Source organism: Branchiostoma lanceolatum, chromosome 12, assembly GCF_035083965.1.
Source record: "Branchiostoma lanceolatum isolate klBraLanc5 chromosome 12, klBraLanc5.hap2, whole genome shotgun sequence".
Taxonomy (NCBI): domain Eukaryota; kingdom Metazoa; phylum Chordata; class Leptocardii; order Amphioxiformes; family Branchiostomatidae; genus Branchiostoma; species Branchiostoma lanceolatum.
The window spans coordinates 9,796,740-9,821,841 of record NC_089733.1 but is presented as its reverse complement, the minus strand read 5'-3'; the positions used below and the strand labels follow the sequence as shown (position 1 = coordinate 9,821,841).

The following is a 25,102-nucleotide window of genomic DNA, read 5'->3' as shown; positions in this document are numbered from 1 at the left end:
AGACAGTACACAAAAGAATACCTGACATGCTACAAGTTCCATTCTTCCACAAGTAAATTTGTTGAAGAACGCTAAACAAAATGTGAGAATGTTCCTCACATGTATCTGTACTTCCGGACACAGTGGTCAGCATAGTCCACTACAAACACATGTCCATCCTCTGTCACAGCCACCCCGTGGGGTTTGTTCAGTTTGTCCTTATCACTGCTTATGGTAGCCACCCAGGTGCCGTCTGACCGGAACACCTGAAGCTTCTTACCATGCTCTACTCCACCTACATCAGACTTGTCCCCTACGTTTGCCAGAACTATGTTCCCCCTACTGTCAGCTGACACCCCTGTAGGGCTCCACATGTTATGCGGCTGTCTACCGCGCTCCCCAAACTTATTCAGAAAATTCAGACAGACATCAAACACCTGTACACAGTTCTGAAGTGCATCTGAGACAATGATGTTACTTTCGTTATCCACACAGACAAAAGATACGGAGCTGAATGGCTGGGCCTTTAACAGTCCCTGCCCTCCCACCTGTTTCACCAGCGTCCCATCCGATTCGACAAACAGAAAAATGTTCTGGCCAAAATCAGCTACAACCAATCCCCCATCCCTCTGTACAGCCAGACCACTGATGGCAGTACAGTGTACCCCTATATCGAGTTTCTTCAGCAGTTCTCCTGAAGGGGAAAATTTAATCACTTCCTCTCCACAGTGCACCAGTATGGTTCCACCAGTCTGAACTACGACTGATTCTGGGTTCGAAGCTGTCAAAAACGAGAAGCAAAACTTCCCGCTCAGATCGAACACCTGAACACGTTTGTTGAAGGTGTCAGCCACATACAGTCTATCCCCCCTGACTGCTACATCCAAAGGTCTGTCAAACTGCCCCTGCTGGCTGCCCTTCTGCCCAAACGTCAGTACGGGGTTGTTACTGCTAACATCTACAATCAAAGGGGAACACCCTCCTTTTCCTGAAGCCCTACCCCACTTCCATTTACCCCCTCCCCCCGAAGTGTCGCTCTCTGTGGCCACCCCTACTACATGCTTTCCTGTTGTCTGTGGCCTCCATACAGCTTCAAACACCCCCTCGCTGATTTTAGTGATCTCCAATGTGACACACTGCCCCACAGGGGAGGTGACTGTGAGTTGTGGTGTTCCCTGAACTTGACCTTTTTGTGGTCGGAAAACAACACTAGTCGGCAGACTTTCGACCGGGGGATCTGTAATAACAATGGGCTTACAAGTTAGCACCAGCTCGCATTTGATATCAGTGCTATGCTGGAATGTTAGATGATTCTTTAGTGGTTCACGCTTTACCTGATTTGCAGCTAGGACTTTAAGCCTGTCTTCAAGCTGCTGCCCAAGGGTCAGAATCTCTACGTCATTGTTCCTACCTAGAATATCTGTACAGAACTTCAGTCCATCTTCAGTAGATCTCAAAGTCCCTTCAAAACTTCCCCGTTCCTTTATTAGCGGCTCTCGCTGTGTAATCTCCATCTCTTCAAGTTTGTCCATGACGTCCCGCTCTGCCTTCTCCACTTTTGCCTTCAGCTGTACGAAATGTTCTCGGATCATTGTCTTCTCTACTTGACAGTTTATGGTGATGCTTGTCAGTTCTTTACGGATGGTCTTGCTCGCGTTCTTCAGGGCATCGGCTGCGTCCACTGTTTTCTGCACTAGCGTCTGTAGGTCGTCCTTGTACTTCTGCGCCACTTCACTGACCTCCCGTGGGTTGTGCTTGCGCCCCTGCTTGTGTTCGGTGATGGTGCACTCTCGGCACACAAGCTTGGCGCAGGGCTGGCAGTAGAACGTCACGCGCACATCATTGTGTTTTGCGCAGTACTCTGCCCCGGTGTACTTTGCCCTGCTGCTGGGGTTCTTTAGATCATGCAGGGTTATGATGTAATGGTCTTTCAAGGCAGGCGAGTTGCTGTGTGCAATGAAACAGTTTCCACATAGGAGAAGTTTGCAGTCTCCACAAATACTTTCCACCTTGGCCCCCGACTCACACATCTGACAACGGGCGTCTTCGCTGTTGTGTAGTGCCCTGAAGTTCAGCAGCTTGTTGATGTAGAAGTTAGAAGGAAGATTGCTGACTGAATCTTCAGTCTTTAGTGTCCACTGGTGCTGACAGGTAGGACAGGTGAGCTGGCTGTCTTCCGTCCGCCGCTGCTCCAAACACATGGCGCAGAAGGTGTGAAGACACGGCAAGACCCTGGGGTCATCGTAGATGTCCTTGCAGACAGAGCAAGTGAGGGACTCATCCACCAATTCTTCTTCTAGAGCGTCTTCAGCCGCCATTGCCCTTATACGAACTTCTCTGAGCTTTTGGCCATCAAAACCTCACGAATTCTACACAAAATTTCACTTGTACCTTTAACGGAAATGACTAGTGCTAGAATATTGGTTCCCACAGTCTTTACTGGATCTAAGATAAGAGTTTGTTAATGATTGGTTCAAAGGTAAAATATGCAAACATTTTATTTGACTAATGATACACTAGTGTAGAACCTTTGACTAGTTACATTGGCAAGGCCAAAGACCGCGTATGCTATGTCACAATTGGGCAAAGCTTAAAATCTGGCACGCTGGCAAAATCCGTGGCGTCGCGGTGACGCAATGGCATTTGGCTCAGAGGTTCTTTATTGCATATTCTCAATACCTATCTCAGTTATCGCTCCCAAAAAAAAAAAAAATAACGCAATGGCCACCATCTACACAAACGCCGGTTTTTCGCGGCATATCAAGGGCGCCGCTACGCGGATAAAAGATAAATGACACCCAAGTAACATTGCCAATACGATTTTACACTCGGTATCTAAGAGCTACATTTAGCGGTCAATAAAAAAAATGCAGCTGCTTGACTCAGTGAACATAAAAACAAACTAATCAGAGGAGATATCCGAAATCTATTGAACTTTGCTATTGGCCATTCATCAGCCAACCAATTTGTAGCTTAGTGGTGCATTTGGGAAACGAATATGTGTCAACAAGATAACTCGAGAAGGCCTTGATTGATTTACTTGGTATATGGTATGTGGGTAGTTATCGACGAGACCTCAAAATAACCAGTGACATTATGTAAGTTTGTTGATTTTAAAACTCTGATGATTAGAAATCATGACGATTGCTACATGTTCATCCAATACCTGTATCATGTTAGCTTCTGTACAGCAAAATTGATGAGGTTCAAGAGATGTAACATGTAGGTAAAACATACATGCATCGTCAGATACATAGATTCTCCAATATAATTACAGCAAGTGGCTAGTAAAATACTGAATAAATGCTTAACCTATTGATTACATACACAGCTACTGTTGCATGCCTATTGTTTCTTGCATTCAGTATAAGTAAGCTAAAACAAGAAATTATCACTAGTTTTCTTGATAGTAGTGAAGACAGGATGTCACAAATGATTTGAATTTTGCAAAAAAAAGCAGACCTACGCTATCTAGAGACCCCAAGTTCAACTATCCCCAAATTAAAGTTCTATAAGAACGCTAAACAAAATGTGAGAATGTACCTCCTTGCTCACATGTATCTGTACTTCCTAACACAGTGGTCGGCATAGTCCACTACAAACACATGTCCATCCTCTGTCACAGCCACCCCGTGGGGTTTGTTCAGTTTGTCCTTATCACTGCTAATGGTAGCCACCCAGGTGCCGTCTGGCCGAAACACCTGAAGCTTCTTACCATGTTCTACTCCACCTACATCAGACTTATCCCCTACGTTTGCCAGAACTATGTTCCCCCTACTGTCAGCTGACACCCCTGTAGGGCTCCACATGTTATGCGGCTGTCTACCACGCTCCCCAAACTTATTCAGAAAATTCAGACAGACATCAAACACCTGTACACAGTTCTGAAGTGCATCTGAGACAATGATGTTACTTTCGTTATCCACACAGACAAAAGATACCGAGCTGAATGGCTGGGCCTTCAACAGTCCCTGCCCTCCCACCTGTTTCACCAGCGTCCCATCTGATTCGACAAACAGAAAAATGTTCTGGCCAAAATCAGCTACGACAACTCCCCCATCCCTCTGTACAGCCATACCACTGATGGCAGTACGCTGTTCCCCTATATCGAGTTTCTTCAGCAGTTCTCCTGAATGGGAAAATGTAATCACTTCCTCTCCACAGTGTACCAGTATGGTTCCATCAGTCTGAACTACGACTGATTCTGGGTTCGAAGTTGTCAAAAACGAGAAGCAAAACTTCCCGCTCAGATCGAACACCTGAACGGTTTGTTGAAGGTGTCAGCCACATACAGTCTATCCCCCCTGACTGCTACATCTAACGGTCTGTCAAACTGCCCCTGCTGGCTGCCCTTCTGCCCAAACGTCAGTACAGGGTTGTTACTGCTAACATCTACAATCAAAGGGGAACACCCTCCTTTACCTGAAGTCCTACCCCACCTCCCTTTTTTACCCACTCCCTCCCCCTCTCCCTCTGAAGCTACCCCTACCACATGCTTCCCTGATGTCTGTGGCCTCCACATTGCTTCAAACGCCCCCTCACTGATTTTGGTGGTGTCCAATGTGACACACTGCCCCCCAGGGGAGGTGACTGTGACTTGTGGTGTTCCCTGAACTTGGCCTTTCTGTGGTCGGAAAACAACACTAGTCGGCAGACTTTCTACCGGGGGATCTGTAATGACCAGGGGCTTACAAGTTAGTACCAGCTCGCATTTGATATCAGTGCTATGCTGGAATGTTATGTGCTTTTTTAGTGGTTCACGCTTTACCTGGTTTGCAGCTAGGACTTTAAGCCTGTCTTCAAGGTGCTGCCCAAGGGTCAGAATCTCTACGTCATTGTTCCTACCTAGAATATCCGTACAGAACTTCAGTCCATCTTCAGTAGATCTTAAAGACTCTTCAAAACTTTCCCGTTCCTTTACTAGCGGCTCTCGTTGTGTGATCTCCATCTCTTCAAGTTTGTCCATGACGCCCCGCTCTGCCTTCTCCAGTTTTGCCTTCAGCTGTACGAAATGTTCTCGGATCATTGTCTTCTCTACTTGACAGTTTAAAGTGATGCTTGTCAGTTCTTTACGGATGGTCTTGCTCGCGTTCTTCAGGGCATCGGCTGCGTCCACTGTTTTCTGCACTAATTTCTGTAGGTCGTCCTTGTACTTCTGCGCCACTTCACTGACCTCCCGTGGGTTGTGCTTGCGACTCTGCTTGTGTTCGGTGATGGTGCACTCTCGGCACACGAGCTTGGCGCAGGGCTGGCAGTAGAACGTCACGCGCACATCATTGTGCTTTGTGCAGTACTCTGCCCCGGTGTACTTTGCCCTGCTACCAGGGTTCTTTAGATCATGCTGGGTTATGATGTAATGGTCTTTCAAGGCAGGGGAATTGCTGTGTGCAGTGAAACAGTTTCCACATAGGAGAAGTTTGCAGTCTCCACAAATACTTTCCACCTTGGCCCCCGATTCACACATCTGACAACGGGCTTCTTCGCTGTTGTGTAGTGTCCTGAAGTTCAGCAGCTTGTTGATGTAGAAGTTAGAAGGAAGATTGCTGACTGAATCTTCACTCTTTAGTGTCCTCTGGTGCTGACAGGTAGGACAGGTGAGCTGGCTGTCTTCCGTCCACCGCTGCTCCAAGCATTGGGCACAGAAGGTGTGAAGACACGGCAAGACCCTGGGGTCATCGTAGATGTCCTTGCAGACAGAGCAAGTGAGGGACTCATCCACCAATTCTTCTTCTAGAGCGTCTGCAGCCGCCATTGCCCTTATACTAACTTCTCTGAGCTTTTGGTCATCAAAACCCCACAAATTCTACACAAAATTTCACTTTACTTGTACCTTTGACGGAAATGACTAGTGCTAGAATATTGGTTCCCACAGTCTTTACTGGATCTGAGATAAGAGTTTGTTAATGATTGGTTCAAAGCGAAAATATGCAAATATTTTATTTGACTACTGATATTGACTATATTGTGGAACCTTTGACTTACATTGGCAAGGCCAAAGACCGCGAATGCTGTGTCACAATTGGGCAAAGATTAAAATCTGGCACGCTGGCAAAATCCGTGGCGTATTTGGCTCAGAGGTTCTGGGTTCGAATCCCCTGACATGCCCCGTTGACGTTGTGCCCTTGGGAAAGGCACTTAACACGTATTTGCAGTACCGCTTCCAGCCGGCGCGAAAAAAGCGGCTATACCGTCAAATTGCCAAAATTCCGATCTGTTTAAGAGCTTTTGATATTTCAGGCTGTTTCGCTGCTTGGTTTTATACGATTTTACAGTTTAAAACCACTTATTTGTATGACATGTAAGAAAAGCATAAACAGCTTTTTGAGAGAAAACGTATCGTCCTTACTTGCATTTGTACCCTCCGTCTTTCCTGATGTCTTGAACATTACGACAACAAAGGACACAAACAAGGTCCAACACGCTTCAATGTAGGATATTTATTAATTACATGTATCTTACATGGACAGATGAGTGTATTGAAAGGGATTAAGAGATAACACGACAAAGTTACACCTTAATGTAACCTTTACAAGCCTTTATACCATGTTCATAACTTTTCATCTGGATTGAAACATTTCCTTTTCTTCTCACATTCACAAAATAAACCTTTTCTCTGCTTCAATTTTTTGGCGAAGCCTCAGAGGCGAGCCAAATTGTTATTTCATTTTTTTCACCTCATTTCTTGTCAGCTTGTCAGTTTTTACCATGTTTTATGCCAAATGTGTACAAATTAAATAGTTTAAGGGTAGACAAGCTTACATGTAAGCATACATTTCTTCAACTAAGCAGAAGCTACATCCTTACTTTTAGTGCCTTAAAAAGGCATTGTTTTTAACTTTAAAAATTGCATTTCTTTATGCTTGTGGAGACTTCTACTGCATAGTAAGTGCAGAATAAACAAAATCATTGACAAATTAACCACCACCAACACACTGCAGTTGATAGGTACTGGGCTTATCACTGTGGAATACAAATAACTGCTGTCCAGCAGTTTTGTACCTTTTTTTTTCAAACTAAGATGATTATGTTTTATGTATGGACATATTTCATGCATATCATTCCCATCTAATCATAATTCATTGTAGGTTAATTAAAACTTTTTTGAATCACAGAAATATGCCTAATATGTGTGCTGTCTTCCTTATTTGGGCAATACAATATAATTTGTGAATGTTGACATATTGGTACACTAGTTAATGACACAGTATTTACATCAAAGTTATTTGTGACGCTATAATGATGGGAATCAACAAATGACAAACAAATATCCTATACAAAAGACTGTACTGTGGCTGTATAGACCGATTCTGGCTGTCCATCACAATTAGCAATTCAACCAATGGTTGCATGGCAATCAACGGGTCAACCAATGAGAGAGAGGCTTCATGTCCGTCCGACATTTCTACATTTCTCTGGGTTTTTTTTGCAATTATATGTTTTGACGGAGGTGGGCATTGCTTTAGGATCGGTCCATTGTGATCTGTTACGTCACTTTCACCACCCGTCTATTAACAAATCATTAGAAATAGTGCGAAAACACAACAAGCCAGTCGTTTTAACCATATACTGTATTGCTTGCAAATCTTATCATGATAATAAGACTCTACTCACACTGTGGACAGTGCAGTTAAAGTTTTTGTCACATCTTGAGTCGCTATAGAAGTACAAGAAATTCATGGAAACGTAAGAAATACTTGTAGTAACTTTAAGAGTCCTTTTTACCATGTATTGGTGCGTGTTTTTAACGCAGAAGAATGAACATTTTTGATAACAAAATACATAAGCTGTAAAAGTTACTAGAAAACATGTTCCGACTTAGTTACTAACCATTCACCTAGTAAGTTTTCTTAATTCAGAAAAGTCACAAAATTAAAGCACATGTCCTTCAATATATGTGATACTACATGTGTTCTTTAATGTACTTTTAACGAGTTCTACAAGTAAACTGTATTTTCTATAGACAGGGAAGTTTTCCAGCATGGCAGCTAGTATTAGACTGTTTGAAACGACTGCAATGGCTCAGAAGAGAGAAACGTTCCCGAATCGCTCGGTTTTGGAGAAGGTTTACCCCTCATGGTCGAAGTGGGACTGGACATGAACGATGAACGCGTCCTCGGAAGTGTTGTCGTCAAAGAAGTTGTTGCACATGGGACAGATGTGGCCGTAGTGGCTCTGCACGTGGAGATCGTAGGTGGCCTGCGAAACGAGGAAAGGGGTCAGACTTTGATAGGAATGGATATTACACTGAGCAAATGGGTTGCACATTACAGAGCCTGTATGTGGGTCCCATATACATGTATATATGTAAGGGTTGGGGGTATTTTTCAACTGAACGCATCATACCGCAGCAAAACGCACCGAATGCGGAAGTAACTATGCCACAGCAGTGCAGAAAAAGTCAAGGGCCAATGAACAGATTAAGAAAATTTATCAAATTAATGAAGCAAATTGCGTAAAAAAAAGCCAGCAGGACAAGGCCTAGGGTTATTACGTTCATGAGGACTTAATTTTGCAGATTGACTGGGGAAAAAGGTCTTTGTGGTATTCTTACATTTGTAGTTTGTGGTTGAAATTATTCTGTAGTTACACATTGGAAATCATACATTAAACGTTACAGTAGGTTATACATTTAAAACACATATCTGTGTTGTCAAACATTTCAAGATTTGTCAACACAATAACAGTAATGATATTGCAACTAATTACAAGAAATTCATCCATAAAGAAATTCAACTTAGATTTGTTGAAAACATTGCAGTTTTTCACAGTAACTACATGTACAGTCAATGTATTCCAAGAACTTAGAAACAAAATTTGAAAAAATGACAATTAAAACTTGCTTACCTCGTTACATCCTGGGGGAAAGTACACCTCACACACAGGGCATTGTGGGTAGTCCTCAATGTTGGTACGGGGTCCATATTCATCCTCATGACTAGATGTGGGAAGAGACGAGAAAAAAGTTTTCAACACATTTTGCAGTCCACACACTATCTGTATCTGTGTTATACATATATGGTTATCAGTTGTCCCCAGTGCAATACAATTTTGACATTATGATGTGCATTCAATAAGGAGTTATGATCTCAGTTTTAGCATCTTCCTTATTCATGTTTTTCTTGCCTCTTACTGATTTTGAAAAGGCCGTCACCTGCAAAGTAATGGCCACAATCAGTTGCATTTTGGTGGATACTCATAAAAGGCTTCTTCAGAATGTACTCCATATTCATGCACTGAAATTTGAGCTGTGGCCCTTGGTTCACCCCTCGTAACTGACATCTATCTTTCACAGCTTATCATTAAAGGTCTTTTTAACCTTCTCCCTGCTGCCTAACTCTATAACCAATAGGGCATAGGCTGCAAAACAGCTACTGCAGTGTGCTAAAGGTTAAAGTCTTTTTAACCTTCTCCCTGCTGCCTAACTCTATAACCAATAGGGCATAGGCTGCCAAACAGCTACTGCAGTGTGCTAAAGGTTAAAGTCTTTTTAACCTTCTCCCTGCTGCCTAACTCTATAACCAATAGGGCATAGGCTGCCAAACAGCTACTGCAGTGTGCTAAAGGTTACATTTTGCTTACTATATAGTAACTTGGATATAGTAGCACACATGAGTTTGACATCTACTGATACAGAAGATAGGTTGCTGAACTGTCAGACCTGGCAGATTCAGGGATGGAGCTCTGTGTCCTGGCGACGGCATTCTCTCCCTCCTCCTCCTCCTCACGCTGTCTCTGCTCTAACAGCCACCTCTCCTCACAACCCCCTTCTGGTTCCTGGGGTAAAACACAAGGGTAAGATCTTTATAATGTTATATTTAATCATACTACAAGTATACAAAATGGAAACACATTCAAGTGACTTCTTGATAGCGTGGCATTATATGGATGAATTGAAAAATTGCATCTGATCATCAACTACTGTAATTCTTGATTTGTTAACTGTACCTTAATTTTAGCTGATTTAATGGTCACTAGTCAACAGCTAAAATTTCATCATCGCAAATATTTGGTCACTAATATTTGAGACAGCAATATTTGTTCCCACCGTTAAAATTAAGTGCCGTGACCTACTCCATTTTCCGCCAACCGCTATATTTTCCTGCCGCTATATCAAAACTTTGTATCTTATAAATAAATGATTCTTTTTTCCCCATCACAACGACTTGTTTCCTGACCTGCTGGATTGGAGCAGCCACCTCTGCAGCTTCTGCCTCATTGGCTGATGCCTCAGCCTCTGTGTTCCCATTGGCCAGGTCATCAAAGCTGCGGGGCTCCTGATTGGTCAGGTCCTCACATGAGCCATTTGAACTGTTGCTGCTGGAGCTGCAGGACATGTTGACGGCTTTGATGGCTGCTAGCTTCGCTTCAGCCGTGGGGGTGGGCATGAGGGGCGGGGGGAGGGGGGTAAGGGGAGGGGTGGGGTCAATGGAGGGTTCAGGGGACGAGGGAGGGGTGCTGAACTCGGAGTAGTCCCGGGCAGCTGGCTTCTGCACCTGTTCAAGGTCAGAAGTGTGGAGGTCATACACAGGTAAAGCTACAACAGGTAGCTACAACAGGGATAGATACAACACTATGTAATTATAAATAAGCCTACAGCCAGTTTAACTGTTGAACAGATTCTACAGTGCTACTGACCAGTGTCCATCCTTCTGCCCCGTCTGTGCCCTTCTCTGTCCATAGTGTTCCCTTGTACTGTCTGTTGAAGGTGGGAATGGGGACGGCTTCAGCGGGAGGGGGGGCAGGCTCGGGGTACTGGGGGTACTCCGCACAGGTCTTAGGGTACACTGGAGAGGGGTGGGGGTATTCCAGGCTCTCCTAGTCAAAACATCAGAAAGACAGAAAAATGATACCAAAAACAAACACAGTAAACTTGTACAGAATGATCCGTATATACATATTCATGAGGTACAGTTTTCCATTCACCAAAACTGCATCAATTTTCATAATACAATGCTTAACTTTCCTCTAACACAAATTATAACTTAAAGGTATTCACAGATCAAATTTTCAACAACCACTTGCCTTGTTCAGGATCAATAATGTCCAAACACTTCATTGGTCATTATTGGTCGTCGAAAATTTGATCTGTGAATACCTTAGTGTTGGAAGAAAGTTTAGCCATGTATTATGATTACTACCAAGTTGAACATATTGGAGTTTCCATGCATCAATTTTTGTGTAACCCTTGCTTTGATGATTGGAATATTATGCACCATGTGCAAGTATGATTTAAAAGAAAACAAAACATACAAAACACAAAAAGATTTATTCTACATGTATATCATTCTGTGAAATTCATTGAGCAAGCCGTCACATGTTTGCTCGTACAGTAGACATTCAGTGGTGTGGTTGGAGCCTGTACAGGAAAGGGGGTGTTGGAATAGATATCAAAATCTTGATACTAACCTGTACACTCTGGCTCAGATATGGGTTGGGGTATCTCAAGGGGGGGAAGTCAGCAGGGGGTGGCAGGTCCTGGGAGGGGTCGTCATCCTCAGGCCGGGGGGACGAGGCAGGCAGGAGGGGCTCTGTCTCCTCCCCATCCAGAATGGGATCTTCCCAGGCATCCTTGTACTGTTTGTACTCCTCCACTTGGCTCTGTAACTCTTCCACACGATCCTCCAGGGACTACAGAAAGGGAAAAAAGGCTCACGTGATTTTTGTTTTGTCATGCAATCAGCCATTTTCTTGCAGATTAGGCCACACCAATTTAATTTCTTGGTTAACAGATTTTTCTTTTCCAAAATAAAAAAAATTCTAGAAAAAAATATCATGAAAACAGAAGGCTGGCTTTTTTTTTGAAAATAAAAATCCGTTAACCAAGAAATTAAATTGGTGTGGCCTTACCCTGACTTTTCTTGACTTAAAAACATTGGATTGACTTGTGATTTTGCAAGGCAACAATCTTCATCTTGTAAATGACTTGTCTGACCATAATTTACCTCTTAGTCTTACTAGTGAGCCTTAGAGTGCCCCATTCTCGCTCTCAATTTCTAAACTGGTCACTCCACTCAAAAGCATTATATTCAGTCATTTGTTTATTAAATTTTCAAACAGCTGGTGGCCCCATTCGACTCTGTCCAGTTGTTTTTTCAAAGGGACCAGTCTTCAAAAAACACATACATTCTTCATCACCATTCATTGATAGAAGTATGCTCAAAGAAAAAAACTTAAAGCAGATTGTAAAATATATAGTACATTGTAACATGAGTAACACAAATAACAAACTTTAAGGGTATACAAGAACAAAACATGTGTTACTTGGAACATAGAAAAGAAAGCTGCTGAGTATTCAAATCAAAATCTTAATCATAGCTCATGTCCTTTCTGGTTCAGGTTGTCATTCAGACCTCTTGCTTAGCTACGATCCTAAGCAGGCCTCAAAATAGTGGGTGCATGTGCACCTGTGTGCACCCAAAATTGGAGCTGTGCACCTAATTTTTGCAGTGCACCTATTTTTGTAGGCTATTAGGTAATTGTACACTAGTATACAGAAAATACTCTTGAAAATGTAAGTATCTTGACTTACTTGACTTTTAGACAGAATAGCTAAAATTACCCTTCGCTGTATTTTACTTGATGTATCTAGTTAGCTATAGAATTACAGATTGTAGTTCTTAAGAGCGTTAAACTTGGTAATTTTGTTTTGCTGACATTCAACTTTATTTTGTGTGGTGAACCCAAAATTTTTTCTGTGCACCTAATTTTTTTTGGCGGGTGCACCAGTGCACCTTTTTCCAAAAATGAGTTTCGAGCCCTGCTAAGCCATCTGTTTTACATGACTTACCCTCCTGTAGGTCTTCATGTCCTCCACATGTTCTGTCTGGTACTACAGTAACTACTACTACCACTACTTCAACTCTCCATCTGTTTTACATGACTTACCCTCCTGTAGGTCTTCATGTCCTCCACATGTTCTGTCTGGTACCTGATCCTCTCCCTCAGGTGGTCCAGTTTCTGCGACCATCTCTGGATGTTGGCGTCGTACGTGGACTTCTCCTCCCGACGCTGACGACGCTCCTCCTCCAGCTGCTTCTCCAAGGTCACGACCTTCTCCTGCTGCTCCTGCACTAGGTCCAAGTTACGCTGTCTCTCTTCCTGTTTTAACACATTGCAGAAGACTTTTGTGCTACAGTGCATCTCCTCCATTAAGGCTTCTGCATAGTTATATTTACTGTTCTTGATTTGTTAATGGTAAATTAATTCTAGCGACTTTCCCCGTCACTATTCAATCTTAAAAATTTCATCATTGCAAAATATTTGATCACTCTTCCTGCTGAGGCAAGAGCTTTGTTCCCACCGTTAAATGCCATGAACTATTCCCTAATCCCCACAAACTGCTAAAATTACTGACCGCAATATCAAAATTTAATAGATGGTATTATCAAGTAACTTTCTGTTGGTAGTATTTGCATTCAAAGATGACTGTCAGATATAATATAAATCAGCTTTTACAGCAAGAAAGAATTTAATAGTTTCTTTTGGACATTCTTTTGGCCGAAAGCAACAAAGCTCTTAAAAATTCTGCTGTGTGTAAGCATCTTCACCATTAAGGGTCAGAGTAAGGGCATACATACTAGGTGGAATTTTCCACTTACTAGCAGTGCAAAAGAGTTAGACCTAAAAAGGCTATTCAGTATAGCTGCCTTATTGCTATGTGTGTGCCTAAAAAGAAGAGCAACTTTAACTAAGTATAAAACAAGGCAGCCTGACACTGCGGTTCACCAACCATGTACAGCTGCTTGTACTTCCTGACTTTCACGTAGCGGTTCTGGAGCTCGTGATGCAGGTCTGTCAGCTGGGTCTGCAGTTCCGTCATGTCGAACTCCGGCGACGACTTCTCCGCCTCCTCCGCGCACGGCTCTGATTGGGTGACATTGACCGTTTCTTCCACTCTCGTCTGCTTGGGTTCGGCTGTCGTTTCTTCCACCTTGGTCTCCTTGGCGACTTCTTCTGTGAACTCCTCCTTTGTGACCTTTATGGTTGGGTCAGTGGAGCTGGATCTTTCACGTTTCACCTGAAAAATTTCCAACACACAATGTTCATGGATTTTACCTAATTTGATTTTAAAAGCTTCTCCTAAAGCATTGTTTATAGTGGACACCTGTCAACTTCATCAGCTATGGGTGGTCAATATAGACAGGTTTAACTACATGAAACTTTGTGTACTTAGGCCCCTTTACACTAGCCCACGGGCGACTAAAATTGGATTGTATAACCGTAGATTTTAATATGATGCACAATGCAAATGCATTTTTAAAATATACAAAATGTAAAAAGATTTGTTCTTTATGAAATTCAAAGAGAGAAGTGTCCAATGTTCGGTGTCTCTGCGGTTACAGCCTCTAGTGGAAAGGGCACGTAAAGTATAAAACCTTCTTTTATATACCGTTTTCATGTTGATCACTCCGTTTAGTATTATCTTAAATTTTCTTTAGTCCAAAAACCAACAAGAAACTGCCTAAATATTCAAAATTTGGTCAAAATGATCTTCAAGATTTTTAAGGATGACTATAATAAGACGCTGCGTTCCTTACCTTCCCTCCGCTCAGTTTCTTGATGGTTTTCTCCAGTTTGTGGCACTCCCTGTACTTCTCTCTGTACGCCTCTGCCCCCATCTCAAGTCTGACCTTCAGGTCGTCGACCTGGTGTTTCAGGTCATCTTCAGACTGTACCAAGGATTCCTGAGAGATAACCAGAGATTTGACAGATGAGTCACCTTTAACAAACACTAACAAGAATGCAAACATTAGCCAGCAGAATGCAGGATAATTTCCTCTCTATATTTTCCAAAAATGTCTTCTCCTGACCATTAAATACAACTGCAGATAAGGCAGTGCTATAGCCTACATTCAAGAAAATGAGTCATTGAACAATTACATAAGAATGCTTAGAAGAAACTATGAATAAGCAGCAAAACTCTTCATTATTGGGTAGGCCCTCAACAATCAGTCTTCCACACACTCAGCTTTTACGTACCAACACAAAATCTCTATCAAAACTTGTTGTGGTTTAAAAATGCTTTAAACATGTTGTGTTTTACAGTTATGCAATAAAAGACATATCATTCCTAAGTCATGTACCTTCTCTCTCTCTATCTCCAGCTTCTCTCTCTGTAGCTGTTCGTACTCCTTCTGAAGGTCCTTGTACCTTTCCTCAAGGTTGTGGTGGGCCGTCTCGAGGAAGAACAGGGCTTGGTCCTCCTTAACGGCCTTGGGTTTTCCTTCAGACGTTTGTGTGGACTCAGAAGTGGTGGCAACTTCTTCCTTGTACTTCTTGAGTTCGGCTTCAATTTTGTCCTTGTCCTAGAGGGAAGAGCACACCACATTTGAGGGTAAGATATTTGTGATGGATCTTGGCAGTGAGGTAAGCTGGTATTTACAGTTGGAATGAAGACTTTAACAGTGTAGGATTGGATTTTAAATGTCTGGCCTTCCTTTATTTCCATTTGCAACAGTGACATTTCCTTTGAAGAAGCAAACACATTCTTTCTACTTTTTATCAACCATTTAGACTAATATTACATACAAACAGATGTATACAAAGCGTTGTTCATAAACATGTATAAATACTGTATTCAAACATCCGATTTACAATTATGACTATTTTATTATGACAAACTTTAAATCAACTGAATGAATTTCCTTGAAACAGATAAAACTTTGATCTGAACCAACAGTACTACCTGGAGAATTTCATCCAGACCTCCTCTCAGCACACTCATCTCATCAAGCAGATCTTTCTCCTTCTTAGCGAAGGTCTCCTCTGCCTTCTTCAGGCGCATCTTTAAGGAGTCTGCTTGCGAGACGGCCGTCTCCAGGTCGGAGTGCACCTTGTGGCGTACGTCCGACACCGTGGACAGCTCCTCGGCCAGCAGGAGTTTGGACTGTTCGGCTGCGGCGAGTTTGTCTTCAGTGTTTCTCAGTCGCTCCTCCAGCCCCTTCATGTGTTCCTGAAAGACAGGTAATTATGATAAATAATTTTCAGTTAGTTTGCCTTCATTCCTAATTCAATATCCTGCATCATTGGACAAATGTTGACTTTGAAATAACAGACAGGGTTGGACAAATTCTTAAGCTCGCGATCAATTAAGTAAAAGTGCCCATCAGGCAAGCACATGTCCTGGCTACCATACTGGCCATATTGGGCCAGTGCGATTTTTCCGTGGGTAGATATGGTTTACCATAGATATAGCCTGACTAAATCGTTCTCCCGATCCCAGCAGCTCTCTGATTCACCAGTCCTAAAAACTTCTCGGACAACCATAAAGCAAGATATGTAGTAAGATCAAGCTTCTTCAAGTTCTTGTAATTTCCTATAAGTAACATAACATCCACACAAAGTGTAAATTTAGCAAGCTGGAAAAGTCATAACACCTTGGTCTTGTACTTACAACCTTATTACATGCTTTAAAGGCCTCTTTTAACTGAAAAATAAAAGGATTTCCTCACTGCAAGAAAAATATACAAAAATACATCAATTGAACTTCGCGTCAGTGAGAAGCTGGTTCGGGCCAGTTAACCTATATTATGGGCCAGTGAATTTTTCAAAACTTGTCCAACTCTGATAGAGGATGAAACAAAGATGACGTGTAGTTTACCTTGTCCGCCAGACTGATGGACTCCTGTCGCAGGAGTTTCTTGCTGCCCTCCTTGACGTTCTGGTTGAGCTTGGCGACCTCCAACTTGAACTTCTCGATGGAAAACTCCTTCTCTCTCACCAGGTTCTTTAGCTCGCGGATCTCACGGCTACGCTCCTTGTTCTCAAGCTCTGATGCTGTGAAGTGGCTCTAAAAAAGTAAAAAACAGACATTGGTTTCCTTGGATTCATTCATAATCATAATCATATACTTTCATCTTAAGACAGCTGGGTTGCCCCTTCAACTTATAAAAGTTGATTTCCAGGATAGCCCAGCATATACAGGACAAGACATGTTAGATTCAGTCAGGTGGAAACAAAAGTGGACGACATTCAGTCAAAAAAACTAAAATTTGATATGTCAAAACAAAATCGTTGACACGATTTCATTGCCAACTTTAAGTCCATTCTAGCAAGCAGCTAGTCTTCCTTAAGCAAAATAATTACCATTTGACTGATATATTTACATGTAGCAAAGAAGCTCCTGCCAAAACTTTTAGTTGCTTTTAGTTGAAAATTGTATGTCATATGGCAAACTATTTCATGTAGATGTGGATACATGAATGTTTTATATTATAGTGGCTTGAAAGTTGAAGCCGCTTCAGAATCTGTCTTAGTTATATTTGTCTGACTGTATTTTTATGCTGGGATGATATGTCTTGTTTAGGTCTACGCTACTCAAACGTTAAAGCTACTCAATGTGAGACTACGCAATCTTCAAACACTCGGCATACAAAAAGAAAACTTCTTCGCACCTTGAAGAGTTCTTTTTCCTCCTGTTCGTTCCTCAGCTTGACGCTCAGCTGGTCCCTCTCCACCCGAACGGCGCGGATCTCCGAACGCAGTTTCTCGATCTCCGTAGCCTTCTCCACTAGCTTGCGGTTCACATCTTCCAACATCACACGCATCAGGCCCAGCTCGTTGGTGGCCTTGTCCGCAGCCTGCTTGTGCTCTTGGCTGAGCTGTTGTTCTGTTGTCAGCTTTTCCTGACATTCCTAAATTAATAACAGGAAAATATTTCAGAAATATACTATAAATCCAATTAATATTGCGGTTGGTAATTTTAGCGGTTGGGGGAACGTAATCAAATATTTGCTATGATGACAATTTAGCGGTTGACTAGTGACTGTTAAAGTAGTTAAAATCAAGTTACTTTAACAGTTAAATTATGAATTTCTGTACTGATTGCCCAGAAAAATTGCTCACAGACTGCTAATCAGCACTGGCATGATAAAAACAAAACAAAAAACTATCAAACATTATAGCAAGCAGTATTTTCAGCTCACAACTAATGTCAAGACTACTTCTATACAAGAAGATTGTCGACATGACATTAAGTTGTTTCACAGGAAATATTTTGACAGGTCCGCAAAGCTGTTAGTAGTGAGAATCACTGCCCACATTACATGAAGTCAAGAAATTGTAAACCTAAACAGAACTTCCTCGCCAAAGGTGTATGACAACAATGTTACCTTGTACTCTTTCTCCACAGCCTCTCTCTTCTCTGATTCCTCAGCAACAGTGCCCTCTAGCTCCTGGATGTTGCGCTGCAGGGTGTGCACCTTTTCTTCAAAGCTCTCCTTTTCGTTCAGCAGGGCTTCCTTGTCGGCCAGGGCCTTCTGCAGGTTTTCCTCTAGGACTGTCGTACGTTCCCTGATCACCAGCATCTCTCCGGTCTCGTCTGGAACCTCCACATAGTCTATACTCCTCCGAGGCTTGAACTGTAGACATAGCAATATGGAATTTTAACCCTTGTCCTGCTGGTGATTTTTCATTTATTTGATTTCTTAATCAGGTCATTTTCCCTCGACTTTTCCTGCGCTGCTGTGGCATAGTTAATCCCCATTCGGTGGATTTTGCTGCAGTATCATGCGTTCAGCTGAAAAATACCCCTATCAGGCACATATATGGGACCCACATACATGCTCTGTAATGTGCAACCCCAACAATTATGTATATACAGGGGTCCCGCAGGACAACAGTTAAGTCCACCTGTAACAGTTACATACACTTTCCACTAAAGGATGTAACTGCTAAGCGACCACTAGGCGCACGAAGATTTGATAGGTCACACTAAACAAATTTCATTAACAGAGAATAACTCATTTTCTTTTTTTTTCTTTTAAATCATACTTTTACATTGTACGCATGCACAAATTAGGCAGAAGTGAGAGGGTTATGTGTTACAGCATTAAGCGGCAAGTTAACCATACAGTCTCATTGTGCGGTAGCCTGAGTGTCATCATGTTTAGTTCTAGGCTCTACCTTCACCACACACAAAGATAGAGCCTGGAACTAAACAGGATGACACCCAGGCTAATTGCGTGGGTAACTGAGCATAGAAAACTACATAGTACCTGGAATGGCGTGCTGGCCCCTCGCACCTCCCCACTACTGGTGACATAGCAGAACTGGTAGAACTCTCCGTCATCGTTGGGCAGGTAGTAGGCTGGGAAACATCAGCAGAAATGCAGTCATTAGAACATGTTGTAGCTATTGCACTGGTTGAAAGGGGTTTCATCATCTATGAAAACAACCTCCCTAAGTCTAGCCCTTTCCCAGTCATGTGTAGTAAATTACAACTTGTACATGTATGATTAGTCATGTCATGAATTAAGATCAACAAACACATATTGTTTTGGGCCTATTTCCCCCAATGTAAAAACATTGCCCCTTTTGTTAGTTGTGGGGTGGCTCTCTTCAAACACGGGACCCCCATTTAAGGACTCCTATCTGAGGGACGTGTCCCTAACAAAAGCTCTTTTTCACAGTGAGTGAAGTGAGGAAATTCATGTAGAGGGCCTTTCCCAAGGGCTCAACGTCAACGGGACATGTCAGGGGATTTGAACCCAGGACTTCTGGGTTCTGGGACAAACGTTCTGCCATTACACCATGCGAAACCAAAATGTAATGATCAAAACAAGAGGAACTTTGAACCATGCTGCAAAACAAGAATTTTTCTGTGACTCATGCATCAGACATAGGTCTATATAAAGGATGTTGTCCACATAATTCGGTTTCTGTGGCCTTGTGTTTCTATTACCTTTGAAAACCACACAGTTCTCTCTGTCCTTCCCCTCTTCAGTCTCTGCCGGCAAGGGCGACCAGGCAAAGGTGGTATAGTTTCGCGGTGAGCTCCAGCCAATCTGAAGGGAAAGGAAAACCAAGATTTCATCAGGATTTCATAACTATTTCTGAATTTCTTGATTGGCCATATTGGTATGCTACAGTACTGACCGTGTTACAATTAACGGATAACGATAACAGTGTCGCTAGGATAACGCGACGGTAACGGTGGCGTAACGCAATGATAACGGAACGCAAAAGCAAAAGAGATTTCTTATATATATATTATACATTTATATTTATTATAGATTTTCATATCTAAAAGGGTGTGAAGAAAGGACTGAAATTGCACAGACCTGATCCTAATCAATAAGTTCACACACTATAGCTACATTCTTTCAAAGCAGATCTCATACCAATGTTTAACAAAATGCCTGAAACTAGAAACTTCTGATTGATACCTTGAAGAGCCCAACCCAGTCCCTGCCGCGTGGGGTCATGAGCGGGGTCAGCGTGTAGCGACATGGGATGTCCACGCCGGGAACGTAGCTGTCCGCAACGTTGTGGAACAGGACTTGGGCGAAGTCCGAGTGGCTCATGCTCTTGTTCGGAGGGTTTGGCCGATCTTCGAAGGATGGCACGTCGTGTAGCGGCTCAACAGTCGCCATGTTTTACAACTTGTCTCTGTAATGGCAGAAGGAAAAATGTATAGGAAACACCATAAATTCATTAGTTCAATCTGTATTTATATATTTTTTTAACTGATTGTGCTGTCTTAGAGTGCACTGCCAAAAGTGCATATTACATACATGTACATGTTTTGTACAATTGACAAAATATGCATGTATCATTGAAAAATGCATGTTGAACTTGAAGTAATTGCTACATTAAAAATTCAGGTAACCATCTAAACCAATGAAAAATTTTAAAAAATCACAATAAAAATGTATAAATCAGTAATCAAAAGTACATGATATGTTATGATAATCATTATAGAAATATGAACAATTTACCCACTATTTTCCTACAAATGCTCAGCCAATTAAATCAGTTTCCCAGAAAATACAGTATACACAAGCTGCCTGGCCTAACCATATAACAACCCTCAGGCTTTTAAAGTAAATAATCCCCTTGTCAGTTGTCTGGACAGTATTTTGACACAGCTAGATCATTACGATTACCAAAATATCAGTATAAAGATTTAATATCTCACCGTTCTAGACAATCAGATCACTTTCTACATATTAATCAATCGCAACATGCAAGTCATACAAATGTAGGACTAATCAGTAAATTGTGCAATCTTCATGTGACATATGACTCATGAGGTCAAGAGTTCAAAGGTCAGTGTGACATCACCTCTTGTTTACAACACAAACCTTGCAGGACAACTTTTAACCTTAAAACCTTGGCAAATTAACTTTGTGTAGGGCTCCACAACAATGAAACAATGATCCATAAGTATTACAATGTATGTACCGTGGTACAGCTTTTTCCCCACACTACTTGGGTAAAATTTCCTCACTCAATTTACAATGGACAATGTCCCATTTTGAACGACTGTAAAGTGTTTCTAAATGTATAATTTCGCATTGGGTTCAATGTAACAAAAATGTAGAAGACCAGCAAATTTAGCATGTAAAGCTAATCTCAAGTATTTTATAGTTATACTCTGTGCTATTACAAACATACAGCCCCAGATCACAGAGATGCCATGATTTGTTGGCATACTGTCGAATTCAACACCACAAACACTAGTAAGTAACAGCAGCATTTCTAAAAGCCTTGAACAAACTGATTCACTTAGAATACTTCAATACATCTGTGCACATCATATATGACAAGGCATCCTTAGTGTTGTATTTTTGTCCCATTCATTATACAGCCTATATATAGTCTTTATATCTATTTGTGGATAGAGATACCAATATGGCCTCATCAAAATATTTTCAAAGAATAAGACATAACAGTTTTCAGCAACACTATGGCATAATGCTAAATGTATCATAGTCGCTTGGATGAATGTAAAAGTAAACATACATGTATTCATATGCATGCATTGGGATGTCTGCCGCAAATTGTGTACAAATTATAACAATGTTGTTCATAAAGATCCTGTCAATGTTGGGAAAGAAGATACAAGTCTTTTTCAGATTATGAAAATGTTTATAAAAACATTTTTGTGACTGTTGAATGGTGCCCATGCTTTTTCGACCATACTATTCATATTGGAAATACCATGCCTAACTGGATATGTAATGGTATACTAGAAAAAACAGAGGAAAAATTCAGTAATTCTATTACATATATAGACATGGTCTTATAAATGGCTGCAAACCAAGCCTCTTGCCAACAGCTGTGACACCACCTCATTGTTCCTTCATTAATAGTAATACCCTGTCTGGTGTTATCTTTTGAAATCTGCTGGGTTTGAATTCAACAGCAGCAAAGAAGAGGTCACAGATGGAATTCTATCTCCTAAGGTTCTCTGAATGTGTCTGTCTGATCTGAATGATGTCATAGTCCTGATATGTCAGTGTCACAGTTGGCAGCAATGCCAGGCAACTTGCTTGCCAACATTTTCAGACATACACTGCGCTGTAAAAGGTCTCTGATTTAGCAACTTGAAGGCAGTTTATTAAAATCATTTGCCCCAATGACAACTTTAGATTAGGAATGTTTACAAATATTTTTGTCTGACGAAATTACCCTTTCAGAAACAAGTAGAAAGTGTAGTATATTGGCCAGCGAAATTTTGACTTCATATAATCATAATGAGATATAAATGTACACATTAAATATTTTATAACAATGTTGTATTTTACAGTATATTGTTGTGTCCTCTATTTGGAAAAGCCATCAATCTAAATATAATGTTCAGGGGTCACACAATTTCAGCCACTACAAAGATTACTTAAACTTCTATACAAATTAATGTGAAATATGACTCATGAGACAATTCATCATCCATGCAGTTACATGGTAACTAAGATCTTTACTTGCATATAGGTGCCATCATTGTAACTGTTACAACTGTCAGCTTGTATCGTTAGGGTTGCATATATGTACACTGTACCAAGAATTTACTTAGTTTGAACTTCTTTTGAAAAAAAAAAGCTTGTTTACAATATAAACTGTGTATTCACGCCCATTTTATCCATGGTGAAAGTGTCCTAAACAACAGGCCTGCTAAACAACTTTCTCAGAGTCAGTAATCTGCTGCAATTTGCATAATTTGGCTAATGACATGGTCTGCCAGAAGACACAAAAGAAACCATACTTTGATGAAATTACATTCAGCAGCAATGCAGTGTTGAACTTCCAATCTCCGAAAGAAAACAACAGAAGACGACGACCAACCTCCCAAAGGCACAGTCATGGCGTCTTAATTTAAAGACACAAAAGACGACTTTAACTTACACGACCCTCCCTTTATACTTATACTTACTGACTCTGACGTGCTGAGTCTGATACAAAACCTGCGACCAAACTAATCCAACGATACTAACTTTACCAACTACAAAATTGCTATTTTCACCACTAAACAACAAAAACTAGACCTCTTGCCTACATACTAACATACATGTAGGTTTAATGCCCAGCGATGGTACATTGTATCATAATCATATATAGATATACATAAAATACAACATATTTCCTTACCTTAATGACCTTTCCACACACAAATATCAAAATGTTGAAATCCCTAAAAACTCTAAAAATTGTGTCAAACAAGCAGATCAATAATGATTTCATCTTTGACTCATGATCATACTTAAAACCCTGATCCTTTTGTTATGATTCATCGATTTACGTGTATTTTTGTTCGTTTTTAGAAGACAAATTGCATCATGACGCGTCATGAGTCCAAAAATTACTGAAAAACTGCACGTAGAATGACTAAGAACCATAAAACCAATATCATGCCCGTAGCCAGGGGGGGTTCGGGGGGTTCGGACGAACCCCCCCATTGGCTTGAAGGTCCACTTTCACAGGCTTGAAAGTCCACTTTTTAATGTTCAAGATTTTTTTCAAGGTGGACTTATTTGTATCACCAGCAATGCCACAGAGGCTAGGATCCTAGAAAAAACTTTGTCTCTGATTTTTCCTCTGAAATTCTGTCAAAAACACAGGAAATGCCCTTTCAGAAAGTTCAATTCTTAGAATTTGAAACGCTCAAGAGTCCACTTTTTAATTAACGCCGAAGGTTGTTTTTTTCAAGCTGGATCTATTTGTATCACCAACGGAGCTGAAATCCTAAAAAAACTGCTAACTTTGTCTCTGATTTCTTTCTTTGAAATCCTCTCAAAAACACAGGAAATGCCATATCAGAAGGTTAAAATTTTAAAATTTCCAGGGGGGGCATACCCCCGGACCCCCCTAGGAAGCTCGCGCCTGCGGCGCTCGTCTCGCGCCTACGGCGCTCGCTGGTCCCTTAAACATTAAAAAGAACCCCCCCATTCAAAATCCTGGCTACGGGCATGAATATGACAACCTTTCCGGAACTAAATATTGAGTACAAATGGGCAAAAATGCTGGTTATCATTTTGAAACATGTCAAAATTATTGTCGTCTGTGGACATGGAAGAGAGAACGCGATCGTTTTGTTTTTGTTTTGACTTGTATTTCCTGGCAATAGACGGAAATTTGTCGTTTAAAACGAGCAACGAAATTCTGCTAAACCTATATTCTGAAACTATAAAGCTATCAGCAACCTAAAGAAGCTATAATCATTGGAAATTGTGTCAAATAAATACAAAAGAAAGACAGAATTTAAAAGGCTGCCTGTCCAGACTTCAACCTCTCGATGGGCCACCATCTTGAAAAAAATTTTGTAAGCTGAAAATTTCCGCAACAACTTACCAAAAACGCCTCTTCCCACCGTCAAATCGCTCTGTTCTCCACACCAATCGCCGCTAGGATTCCCCCACGTCTATATTATTTTGGTTTTTGGAGTAGTCATTTGTCCTGGTGGGGATTTTTCGAGGAAAAAACGGAGTTTGTTTCCCTCGGTCCTTCCGTGTGTTTACAGCTGATCTCTCCTTCAACGCAGCCAAAAATACGATGACGTAACATCTCGCGAGATTTCACGAGACGTGACGCAACTTTTTGTTTTCACAAATTTGGACTTCTTGCACTTTCTTTAGTCTGCCTAAAACAGGTCCTTAGCATGAGCAAGGAGGTCATTGATATGAATATCTTAAGAAAGCTGTAGACAGAAAGGAATTCTTGTAAGATGGGTAAAAGCCTTTACACACATTTTAGTGTTTATAGGGCAGTGCCCATCTCCATTCCTATAGAGCTCTTGGGCCACACAATTGAGTTACTAAGTGTTTCAACTACTTTTGTGATTTGAAAAGGCCTCTATTGCTAATCTGTCCTTATTACAAGGAAAAATTACTTAGGAGCATCAAAACTA

The 25,102-nt window shown here is 41.4% G+C and overlaps 3 protein-coding genes across 3 annotated transcripts; all 3 read right to left on the bottom strand.

The window, feature by feature from the left end:
* Window positions 1-95: 95 nt before the first annotated feature.
* LOC136445732 (tripartite motif-containing protein 3-like) lies at window positions 96-2,297 on the bottom strand. Its single transcript, XM_066443867.1, has one exon. The coding sequence runs from the start codon at window positions 2,295-2,297 to the stop codon at window positions 96-98; it is 2,202 nt and encodes a 733-aa protein (XP_066299964.1).
* Window positions 2,298-2,885: 588 nt separating this feature from the next.
* On the bottom strand, window positions 2,886-5,828 carry LOC136446152 (E3 ubiquitin-protein ligase TRIM71-like). Its single transcript, XM_066444464.1, has one exon. It carries the CDS (start codon window positions 5,729-5,731, stop codon window positions 4,226-4,228), a length of 1,506 nt encoding a protein of 501 aa, XP_066300561.1. The 5' UTR covers window positions 5,732-5,828; the 3' UTR covers window positions 2,886-4,225.
* A 573-nt stretch (window positions 5,829-6,401) lies between these two features.
* On the bottom strand, window positions 6,402-24,753 carry LOC136445645 (tax1-binding protein 1 homolog). The gene is made up of 18 exons (XM_066443767.1): window positions 24,547-24,753; window positions 20,145-20,367; window positions 19,661-19,763; window positions 18,975-19,066; window positions 18,090-18,338; window positions 17,373-17,612; window positions 16,580-16,768; window positions 15,665-15,931; window positions 15,063-15,284; window positions 14,517-14,663; window positions 13,709-13,996; window positions 12,865-13,077; window positions 11,386-11,607; window positions 10,615-10,794; window positions 10,155-10,472; window positions 9,638-9,753; window positions 8,824-8,914; window positions 6,402-8,175 (listed from the first exon to the last, which is right to left on the bottom strand). Exons 2-18 carry the CDS (start codon window positions 20,349-20,351, stop codon window positions 8,044-8,046), a joined length of 3,276 nt encoding a protein of 1,091 aa, XP_066299864.1. The 5' UTR covers window positions 20,352-20,367; window positions 24,547-24,753; the 3' UTR covers window positions 6,402-8,043.
* Window positions 24,754-25,102: the final 349 nt, after the last annotated feature.